The sequence below is a fragment of the Ichthyophthirius multifiliis genome (genome assembly GCF_000220395.1).
Source record: "Ichthyophthirius multifiliis unplaced genomic scaffold scaff_1120509251233, whole genome shotgun sequence".
NCBI classification, from domain to species: domain Eukaryota; phylum Ciliophora; class Oligohymenophorea; order Hymenostomatida; genus Ichthyophthirius; species Ichthyophthirius multifiliis.
Window position 1 is genome coordinate 1,542 of NW_004086074.1, and position 11,626 is coordinate 13,167.

Here is an 11,626-nt window from a genome sequence, read left to right on the forward strand (position 1 = left end):
TAAAAACTATTTTCTATTGCTTATAATCATTTATAAGTTTTTTTTTTTTATTAATTTACTACTTTGAAAAATTATTTAAAAAGTATTAATGTATTAATACATAATTTACACTTTTAGAAATATGAATAATTTATTAAAAATTATTTAAATAAAAAATATTTTATTAAATATAAAAACACTAAATATTATAATCTTCTATAGACTTCTTTTAATTTAGTTCCATAAATTTTCATATTTACATTTAATGTAAAATTAATATAAATTATTTATTTTTTTTTAAAAAAATTATACTTTAATAAAATATAAAAACAATGTGTTTCCCTTTTAAAATTTTAAAATATTATATTTTATTATAAGATAAAAAATATTTTATTTAAAAAGTTTTATATAACAAAATTATAAATAAATCATAAGATTATAATAAATTAATTGTAAATTAATAACTAAAATATAATGAGGAATAATATATTTTTTTATTTTTATATTATTTTGAAATTTATAATTTATTCAACTTTTTTTAAGTTTTATTTTTGTTAAATTATTATAAAAAAATGAATTACAATTAATTTGAAGACAAACTAAAAAACATAAAAAAAAAAGATGGAAAAACCAATTTATATGAACATTTTTCTAATTTAATGACAAAAGTTTTGCTTGATAATCCTAAAGAAAATATATATGATAAACTTGAAGATTATTCTTAATAAATAAGAGAATTAAATTTTAATTTTGAAAATTAAGAAAATTCAAACAGGCTTCGTGAATAATATAAAGAGTTAACCGAAAATTACAAAAATGATAAAAAACTACTAAGTGTAATTTAAAATATATTTGTTAAATTTATTTATATATTTATACAGAGAATTATGGAAGGAGGCGGAGAAGAAAATTAGATTTAAGAACCAGCAGGGTCTTTACCTTTTGTTCCTAATTTTGTTTAACAATCTAAATGGTTTTTTAATAAAATAGATAAAAAAATAAATTTAATATAATAATTAAAGGTTAGAATGGGCAGGTGTAGGATTTGGTGAAGAGGAATCGTTAAGAATCTTCAAATCTTTAACAGTAAAAAAAAAAAAAAAATTGGCTAAATTAAAATATAGTTATTGAGTTATCAAAAGAAAGATAAAAATATAAAAAATTTAAGATTTTGGGGAAAAATACTTGGATAAAAAAAAGATTATTATATAACGGAAGGACAAGCAGATTTTGAAGATTAAGGTGAAATTCCACCTGAAGTAGAGCCTTTAGGAGGAGAAGAACCAAGTGTAAACTAATACAATTATTGGGTTACAACAGATTGTAAAAAAAAATATATTATATAAATTAATTAAAAAAAGTAAATGATAAATGGGTTGAATTACCTTATGTTACCTCAAATTAAATTTAACTTTCTAGAAAATTTAAATATTTATTTACAGGAGATTTAAATAAATAAGTCATTGTTAATCCTCATTTCGAAAGCAATAAAAAGTCTTAAAATAAATTCTAATATAGTAGTGGAACTGAAAAGGAACTTTTAAAATGTATTATTGTTAGAATTAACCATTGTATTTCTGTTTAACCTAAAGGTTTAAAAATAATAGATGAAAATGATGGTAATAAAAATAATCTATTATCTTATTTATAATTATATTAGAAACGAGAAGAACATTAGTAGATCCTGAAGAAGGTACTTTTAAATTTCCTAATTTTAATGCTTTAACCTAAATTGAAAATTGGGTTCATTCTAAACCTAACATTTTGAATGTAATTTTTCTTATTATAAAAACTAAATTGTAAATAAAAAGGAAGGAAGATTAAAACATACAATCCCTGAAGCTGAAGAAAACTAAGATTAAGAAGAATTAGCAAAAAAGATTATGTAAAAAGATCCATTTGAGCCTTTAATAAAACCTCTTAACTTGGATAAACCCCCATAAGGATATGAAAGCGCATGGGCTATAAGATCATATGGAGATTTATTTAACTATCGTTAATTATCAAGAGAAAATGAATCTTAAAATTATGGGTACTTAGCAATCAAAAATTTAGTTTGGCCTGGTTCAGTTACAATTTATCATGTAAATATAAAATTTTATTTGGATTTAAATATTATATAATTAAATATTATTAATTATAATATATTTATTTATTTTATTATTTAAGAATAAAAAATGGTTTACTTTTTATGTAGGATAAGGAATTAAATAATAATATTAATTATATTTCCCATGTGAACCAGAAAAAATATAAAATGAAGTAGAATTCAGACCTACATAAATAGAAGTAAATTTATTAATATTTTAAAAATATAAAAAATAAAATAAATATAGTAAATAGTAGAAAAAAAGAAAGATAATGAATAAATAAAAGATAATAATGATGAATGAAGATATTATAAATTAATAAAAATTTAATTTATTTTATATTTATTTCTTTAAAAAAATTTTACAATTTAATGTAATAAATAAATAAAAAATAAAAAAATATATATTTAAAGAAATAATGTTTAAATATATATATTAATTTATATGTTATATATATTTATATATATGAATATAAATATAAATTATAATATAAATAATATATAAAAATGTTTTCATATTTTATTATTATATACAATATTAATATATTTAATATATTTTTATTATATTTATATATTATTATATTTTTAATATTTTTTTTTATCTATTTTTTCTTTTTTTTAAAATATAATATAATATATAATCATACATTATTATTAATCTTTATATTTAATATTAACTTTTTCTTTTTTATTTTTTTTTATTTTTATTAAAATATATATATCGTAAACATGTTTATTTATAGAATAATAATAATATTTATTTTTATTTATATATATATTTTTTTTAAAAAAAAAAATTTAAAAATAAAAAGAGAAATAAAAAAACGTAGGTTTTTTTTTTTTTTTTATGTTTTATATATATAGTTTGATTAACTCTAATTATTATTATCATTTTTTTTGATAAAATCACAATAATTTTTAACCTACTTAGTCTTCTGATCCATCCATATCTTAAAATAAAAATAAAAACTATAATAAAAAAATGATGTTACTTTTTTCAGTCGCAAATTCATAATGTAAGGTGTTAACATCAAGTCCATCATGGATAATATCCCAACCTCCTTAATGGACATGATAAACTTTTTAAAAAGATGAATTCAATAAATATAAATAATAATTTTGTTTTAAAAAAACCTCTAACAACACCACCGGATCCTGCATCTCTAAAAGTAGCATGATAAATAGCTCTTTTTCCTAATTCAACTGCTTCTTTTAAGCTAAGATCCCATTTATAATGAGAATCTAACACGCCATAAGCATAGGTTGATCCTGAACCAACTGAAAACAGATCTCCTTTAATTCTAGATCCATCGTTATCTAAATAGTATAGTTAAGGTCCTTAATTATCCCATCCTGCTAACATACATCCAACAGAAAGCCCTTGATTTTTATAACCATAAAGAATATTTATTAATATTCTAGAAGCTGCTGCAACTGAAACTCTTTCACCGTGCTAGAGCTAATATTTTCTACATTAAATAGCCAAATATTATTCCCAAAATTAGCAATCTGCGGCACCACCAGCCATAGTTCCGAGCAAAAATTCATTAATTTCTATTATTTTACGAACAGTTTCTGAAGCATCAAAACTTCCTTAAGAAGCACGAGAATCTACAGCTAATAATACACCGCCTTAAAATCTAAATCCTAAAGTTGTAGTACCCTTTTTAAAGTTCATCAATGATTTTTCTGGACCTTTTGCTTCTTTTAAACTATGTACAAATTCGCAAGGGTTATCTAATGGGGCATATTAGAAGTCAAATTTTTCAGTTATTGGCTCTTAAAAACTAATGCTATTATTTTTTTAAGTATAATTAAATGATTCAGGAAGACCTATATTAGAATCTGCTATTAATGTTTCCATTTTTATTTTTATATTTTGAATATATATTATTTTTATAATTTAATAATTTTAAAATAAAATAAAAATAGTTTAAAGATTTCTCTGTTCTTATTAATTAAATTTTGATTTTAATATTTTTTGATATTAAATATTTTTATTTATTTAATTTTAATATTTATGTAATTTATATATATACATTGTCATAAAATAATAATATATGGTTAACTTTATCTTAAATTTAATTTATAGTTTTTGTTTTTCAGAGCTATTCACTATTTTAATTCTATTCATCTATTACTGCATCATCAAAATCTTAATAGGGATTTTTGAGAGATTTTTAATAATTTTATTTAACTAATTAATTCATTATTATTGATAATTTTGGTCCTACACCATCTAAACTTGATATTTATTCTTCTTATTTTAAAAAAATTATTTATGATCTATTTAATTTTTTTACGTGTAATTATAGGTAATGGATATTTTTACAAGCTTTAAATTATATTTTCATATGCAAGTGCTTGTTTAATATTATTTTTTAATTATTACTATCTTAGCAAAATTAAAAACTTATCAACTAAAAACTAATTGTTTTAATTTTTTGCAAATCTATTTTACCTATTTTGCATTTATTTATTAATTACAATATAAAAATACTAATTCAAAAATAATATTAAATTTTCTTATATATTTTTATTTAACTTAAAAAGGAAACCTTCTATTATATAATTAATTTATAACTTGAAATACAAAAATAAAAATTTTATAACTAATGAATATAAATAGAATTTATTATTAATTAATTGAAAATTATTAGAATTATAATTAAAAAGTTTTTATCGATAAATTTTTAATTAAAATAATCAAATAATCAAATTTAAACAAATCTAAATTTTTTAATCAAAATATATAAAATTATTTGTTTTTTAATAAAATAAAATAATTATTAAGAAATCTTAATATTTAAAAGAAATCACCTAATTTTTTTATATCTAATTAAATTATTAATAAAAATATTTTAATTAAAAACTTAGATTATTTTTTTATAATTACATTAATTAAAAGTAAAATATAAATTTACTTATTTACATAGTTTTATTATATTTGTAAATAAGAATGTAATAATTATAATAAAATTTAAACACTAGACGTTTTATAATGTAGCAATCATCTTTAAAAATCTAAAATACACAAAAAATAAAAATATAATAAGAAAGTTAAACTTATTAATAAAGTATTATAGTTTAAAATTATAAAACATTATTTATAAGCATATTTAGGTGATGGTTTCAATAAATTATAAAAGTAAGAGAAAGTAATTCAAAAACAAAATGAATATTAACTAGATTATAGTATTAATAAAAATAATTAAAGTTTAATTAAAGCAAAAAATATTATTGATTTAAGAAAAAGATAAATGTAATTTTTAAAAAAATATAATTGCAAATCCACAGATAATATTTAAAATATATATTTCCTATACGATAATGCATAAAAATAATATTTTAGGAGTAATATAAATTTTTATAAAATATAACTTATTGTTAAATTAATTATAAACATTATCATAATTAAAAATAACAAATAAAAAATAGCATTAAATGAAAAAAGTTAATAAAATTAATTAATTTTTTAATAAGAATAAATTTAATATTTATATTTTAATATAAAATTCATTCAACTTTTTCGTACAAATAATATTTATCATTTATAAATAAAAAAAATTATGATAAATTAAATTATTTTTATAATGCTTTTCTATTTTATAAAATATATTGGTTAATTTTAATATGTGTATAATTCTAAAAAAAAAAAAATTACTTATAAATTTTATTTATTGAATCTATATATTATTATTTAATAGAATGCTTTAGCTTAGCAGAATATTCTAAAAATAGTTTGTACGAAGATAAAAATCAAAAAATTACATTCCACAGAAAGTCCTTGTATTGCGAATTAACAGGATAATAAACTAAAAAGTGTTTAAAATTTGATTAAATAATAAAAAAAACTATCGTAAAGTAGCATATAATTTAATACGTTAAAGTTCAATCTAAGAAGGTATTGGATGTAGAAGAAAAAGATTAAATTTTATAAACTTTAAATTTGGATTTATAAAAAAAAATGTAAGATATAGAAAAAAAAGAAGATTTTAATACTAATACTAATACTAATATTAACACTAATACTTATACTAATATTAATACAAATATAAAAAATATTCAAAATTAAGCAAGAATCAGAGTACAATCTTAAGACAACTAAAATTATAAACAAGTTATTAAAAAGTAAAAAATGAATTAGGATAATTTGAGAGTTAGATAATCTTCAAATAACCTTTAGTACCTTATAAGAGCATAAAACTTTGTTAAAAAAACAATATTAGCAACTCCAGATAAAGTTTAAAAATAATAATATAATTAATGTAGTTTCTAGGCTACTCCCTGTTCTCAAAAACAAAAAAATTCAAATATTTTTAATATATAATATGAAAATTGGACTCTTAAATAAGAAAGGAAGAAAAAAATTATGGCTAAACTAAGGTTTTTTGTAAAAATGATAGGTTGGCAAATTTAATAAAGAAAAAAAGCTTAATTATATAACGAATAATATTATAATGCGTTAAATGAATAGTTAGAAGATAATAATTCATTAAATAATGAAAAAAATGCATTTAAGAATTAATAAAATAATAATTAATTTAATTAAAGAAAAATATTAACTTAAGAAATATATAGAAAAACAAAAAATTTAAAATTAGCATTTATCTAATAAATTATTTTAGGAAATTCTAGGAATAAAGTAAAATAAAACTTTAAACAATTATGTAACATAAAATTTAATTAATAAAAATAACAATTTAGCTTAAAAAACAGTATGCTAAAATTAAAATTAAAAAACTAAAATTAATGAAAATAAAAGAATTTAATAATAAAAATTATATAGCTCAACTTTCTATGAAAAACAAATTACTACTAAGAGTATTTCTAATATTAATAATATTGCAAGATTATATGATTCTAATTATAAATATAAAATTTATATAATACCAGATAAAAATTTATAATAAATTGATTATTATTTAATAAATTAATAAAATAAAATATACAAAAAATTTATAAGTCAATAAAATAATCAAAAGAATAATAAATAAAAAATAAATGAAAACTATTTAAAATGAATTTTAATAATGAAATGACAAAAAGATTAATTTAAAAATATTAAAAAATAAAAATATTTAAATTATATTTTTTTAATCTATATTTGTAAAAAATTTAAATAAAAAAATATAGATATATATATTTAAATAATCAATTATAAAAAAACATTAAAATTTTTAATTTTTTTTAAAAAAAGATTTTTAAATTTAAATATAAAAATAAATAAATATATAAATCAATAAAATAAAATAAATAAATAAATAAATAAATAAATAAATAAATAAATAAATAAATAAATAAATAAATATATATACTTTTATTAACTTTATTATTTTCTTTTCTTTTTTAAATTTTTTTTTTTTTTATTTATTTATATAATTATATAATTTGAGATATTTTTTAATTTTTTTTTTAAATTTTATATTTTTTTTTTATCTTAATATTGTATTTTTAATTTATATTATTTTTTTTAATACAATTTTTTTTATTATTATTAATTATAATTTTATTATTGATTTTATTTTTTTATTTTATTTTTTTAAATATAAATTTAAAATTGTATTATGTTTGGTTTTGTATAATATGTTAATTATAAAAATAAAGCATTTTTTAAAATTAATATTTTACCAAATTCTTAAGCGATTTATTTAAAATAATATGCATAATATTTATAATTCTTAATAAAAAATAATATCACCATTAATTTCATTAAGAGGTAAAGAAAATTATTTAATGTAAGAAGTAGAAGAATAAGAGAATTTTTTCTAAAGCAATGTTTATTAATAAAGATTAAAAAAAGCTAAATAATAAAATGATATACATACGTTTAGTTAACTTTTCGAAATGATTGAAAAACATAACTAATAATAAAAAGACTTAATATATTTGTTAAAAAATACAAAATAAAATGATCGTATAAAAAACGAATAATTTTAGAATATAATAATATAATTAAATGATTAATTAAGCAAAAATAACACTTATATATTATAATAAGAATATAAAATAAATGAATATAGATGCAAAGAAGAGCAATATATGTAGGCAATAATTTATTTAGAGAAAAGAATATAAACATTAGAATAAACATTTAATGAAAATGAAAACAAGAAAAGCAAACAAAGCTTAAATTTGACAATAAATAATTTTACAACAAATACACCTAGTAATTTAAATATTCCTCCAAATGCTTTGTGTTGCAGTTAGAATAATTCTATTTTTAATAACTCGGCATCAATAAATAATATGTGTTAAAGTTAAAGTAATAAATTCAAAGAATATAAAAAAAAATAGAACAAATATTAAACAAAAATTATAGTCATTCCCCTCATAATTAATAATAAATACATAATAATAGATTTTCTATTTTTAGAAATAAACACATGGGTATATAAAATAATAATATTTTAAATAACAATAATTCGTTTTTTAGAAAAAATTAATAAAATCAATCTACTAAATATTAAGCTGCATCAAGAACTCCGTAAAAAAAAAGTAATATAAACATATGCACTAAAAAAATAGATATTGATTATAGTAAAATAAGCCTTTAAAGGAGCAATAGTTCAAATATTTAAGCTAATATAGATTAAAAGAATAGTATTTAAGATGAAAATAAAATTTTAAGTAAAAATAATTCGAGCATAAATGCAACAAAAACAACAAAAATAATGTCTTTTAACTTTTCTAATAATAATTCTTTGAATAATAGTATTATAAATAAACCTATATTAGAAAATAATCAGGAAGAAAACGCATTATTTTCATAAAGAAATTATAATTTTTATGTAAAGGCGATAAATACTAACCATAATAATAAAAATAATATAAATATAAATACTTAAAAAGATTCTATATAAATTCCTAACGAAAAAGAAGGTCAAAATAATATAATCGATAATTAAGGAGAAAAAAATAATGAGCATTAGAAGATAATGTAAGAAAGTGTAATGAGTAGTTGTTTACCAATTAATAATGAACATTCAATATAAGATAATATTTAAAAATAATCTCTTGAAGTGAATGAAACACATTAATTATTAACAAAATATTCAAATATAAATTTAAAAATATAGGATTTTTCTACAAAAAAATCACTTCTTTTTTCAAAAGAAATGCCAAATATATAACCTTGCACACAAAACTATACTCCTTCAGCATTATATGAGGAATTTTTTATAATAGGAGCAAAAAATACAGAATTTAAAAAATAAAATGTGAAAAAAGTATCTCCTGAAATATTGTATCATTATAAAAATACCTAAAATTAATAATCATAATATAAGATAATAAGTGAATTTGTATTTCCTTTTGGTGTAGAAACAAAGGATATAAAGATGACAAAATCATATTCAGAAATAAATACTATATTATTTTCAAATAATACGACAGAATAATGTAGTAATAATATTGAATAATTTGTTCTTGCTTTTCGATAAGGAAACGTATTTGTTTTAGAAAGCAATATTAAATAATCTTTTCCTAATTTTTATGCACGCTCAGTTTAATTGCTTGATAAAATCAACCCTTTAAAAACATTATATTGCATTTGTTTTAAAGTTAATGATTTTGTTGATGCTGGTAAAATATGTTCAGGAAGAAAGAAAAGTAAATAAAGATTTGTTTAAAGTTAAAAAGTTTTTTGTTTTTTAACTTATTTTCCTTTAGTAAAGTTTTTTTTTGATATAATCACTAATTTATTAAATAGTGTTAAATTAAAAAGAATTTAATATTATACTCAAAAATAATAGTAAAATTAAGAAAATGCACTTTCTAGTGTAGATTCTGATTATTTTAATTATAATTTTATCCGAATTTCTGAAGCTGTATTAAAAGATATTGCATTAAAAGAAATTCCTTTGTTTGGAGAATAATTTGAAGTCAATATATGTGCAGAAAAAGTTCAAGTAATAATACCTTTGTAATAAAATTAATGTTATAAAATGGAATTAGAATGTTCAATATATTAAGTTTGTAAATTATTTAATGCAAATTCTTTTTCATATATTTTTTGCTTATTATTAATGGAATATTCTCTTGTTTTCTTTTCTGAAAATATAACTTTATTAAGTAATGTTCTTATAATTTTCATAATAGTATTCTTAAACCTTTAAAGTGGATTCATCCTTTGATTTTTAATTTACCTGAAAAACTTCTTAGTATTTTAGATTCTCCTGTACCTGTTTTAGTAGGAATTAATAAAGATTATTAATATATAATGGAAAAAAAACTTGAATAATAATTCCCTAATTGTGTATTTGTTTAGACTGGATCTGATTAAGATATTAAAGTTTAAATGGAACTATAGTTAAAGAAGAAGCATTCTTCGAATTTTACAATGAATTAAAAAATTATATTTATTAATACTTTTAAAAAATTTAAAATTGTAAAAAAAATGATTTTTATTCTTCAGAAGAATGCTTTTAAATATTAATTGCTATTTAATGTTTTCTTTAAAAGGAAGTTCTCGATTTTTTACCTTAAAAACCTATTTTTTGTAAAGATTAGGTTTTAAATTATGAAAAAATAGGAGAATTAGTTATATCTAAAAATCCTAAGTTTTCTAAATTTATTAAATATTTATTCAAAACATAAATGATGACTTATTATATGGAAGAAAAATATTAAAATTATCCAAAAAATACTAATTAAATATGAAAATACAAAAAATATATTTTTTATTTTTATAATATATAATAAATATTCTCATGTATTTTTAATATAAAAATAATATATATATAACCAATATATACATACATATATCATCTATTATTATTTTAAACTATTTTTATGTTTCCAGATTATTTGATTAATTGTTATAAATATTATGGGAGTACTTATTATTTAGGATAATCTATAAGTTGCTGTTATGATAATTCTATAGTTTATTATTAATTTTAATCAAAATTTTGTTTTGGTTTTTCTATAATAGTATTTTAGTTAAATAATTTCCTTTCTAATTCCATTAATTTTCTCATAAAACCATTATTTGGATTTGTAATTTATCTTTTTTCTTAACAAATCCAAAGTGCCTTTTCTAAACTCCACATTTATTTTTTCATTAAATAGGCTATACATATTGTTGCTGATCTTGAAATTCCCATATAACAATGTACAAGTACATTTCCAAATTCCATAGCTAATTCTATAAATTCTGCTGATTTTTCAAAATATTATGAAATGTCAAAATCTTCTGAATCATGAATATCTAATTCTTTTTTTTTATTATTTTGATCATGATCTTTATTATTTAAAAAAATAAAAACGCATATGAAAAGGAACTAATGTGGTCTAGTAACTAACAGGAGTTTCGATTGATGTTGTAAGAACACCTTTTATATTATAGTTTATTAATGTTTCGCAAGAAAGAGCTGCTTTATAATTCCCAATAAATAAACCTCCTTATCTATTCTCATCAGGAGGAATCAGACAATTAATTGATATTTCTTAAGATGGTGGATTAAAAATATTCATTTATTTAAATTAATTGCTTATTAATTAATTTTTAAAATCTAAATTATTTAAAATTTAAAAATAAAATTAATTAATAGAATA

The 11,626-nt window shown here is 17.2% G+C and overlaps 3 protein-coding genes across 3 annotated transcripts, besides 15 other annotated features; 1 reads left to right on the forward strand and 2 right to left on the reverse strand. All coding sequences in view use genetic code 6, as the record gives it.

Moving 5' to 3' along the window:
• The first annotated feature begins 124 nt into the window (after positions 1 to 124).
• Positions 125 to 168: a microsatellite.
• A 383-nt stretch (positions 169 to 551) lies between these two features.
• On the forward strand, positions 552 to 2,372 carry IMG5_164700 (radial spoke head protein, putative; the record flags this gene model as incomplete). The annotated part of the gene is made up of 7 exons (XM_004030199.1): positions 552 to 1,001; positions 1,104 to 1,302; positions 1,341 to 1,598; positions 1,640 to 1,749; positions 1,791 to 2,063; positions 2,149 to 2,268; positions 2,316 to 2,372. 7 exons carry the CDS (start codon positions 552 to 554, stop codon positions 2,370 to 2,372), a joined length of 1,467 nt encoding a protein of 488 aa, XP_004030247.1.
• Positions 2,088 to 2,125: a microsatellite.
• Positions 2,373 to 2,496: 124 nt separating the features above from the next.
• Positions 2,497 to 2,537: a microsatellite.
• Positions 2,518 to 2,574: a microsatellite.
• Positions 2,528 to 2,573: a microsatellite.
• A 12-nt stretch (positions 2,575 to 2,586) lies between the features above and the next one.
• Positions 2,587 to 2,670: a microsatellite.
• Positions 2,671 to 2,786: 116 nt separating this feature from the next.
• Positions 2,787 to 3,956, reverse strand: IMG5_164710 (proteasome subunit beta type, putative). Its single transcript, XM_004030200.1, has 3 exons — positions 3,203 to 3,956; positions 3,061 to 3,147; positions 2,787 to 3,018 (listed from the first exon to the last, which is right to left on the reverse strand). The coding sequence occupies exons 1-3, from the start codon at positions 3,930 to 3,932 to the stop codon at positions 2,975 to 2,977; spliced, it is 861 nt and encodes a 286-aa protein (XP_004030248.1). The 5' UTR covers positions 3,933 to 3,956; the 3' UTR covers positions 2,787 to 2,974.
• Positions 3,957 to 4,031: 75 nt separating this feature from the next.
• Positions 4,032 to 4,067: a microsatellite.
• Positions 4,068 to 6,063: 1,996 nt separating this feature from the next.
• Positions 6,064 to 6,123: a microsatellite.
• Positions 6,065 to 6,123: a microsatellite.
• A 1,156-nt stretch (positions 6,124 to 7,279) lies between these two features.
• Positions 7,280 to 7,379: a microsatellite.
• A 90-nt stretch (positions 7,380 to 7,469) lies between these two features.
• Positions 7,470 to 7,542: a microsatellite.
• Positions 7,478 to 7,546: a microsatellite.
• Positions 7,525 to 7,585: a microsatellite.
• Positions 7,552 to 7,609: a microsatellite.
• Positions 7,587 to 7,613: a microsatellite.
• Positions 7,614 to 10,833: 3,220 nt separating this feature from the next.
• Positions 10,834 to 11,545, reverse strand: IMG5_164720 (hypothetical protein; the record flags this gene model as incomplete). Its single annotated transcript, XM_004030201.1, has 2 exons — positions 10,834 to 11,285; positions 11,338 to 11,545. 2 exons carry the CDS (start codon positions 11,543 to 11,545, stop codon positions 10,834 to 10,836), a joined length of 660 nt encoding a protein of 219 aa, XP_004030249.1.
• Positions 11,546 to 11,626: the final 81 nt, after the last annotated feature.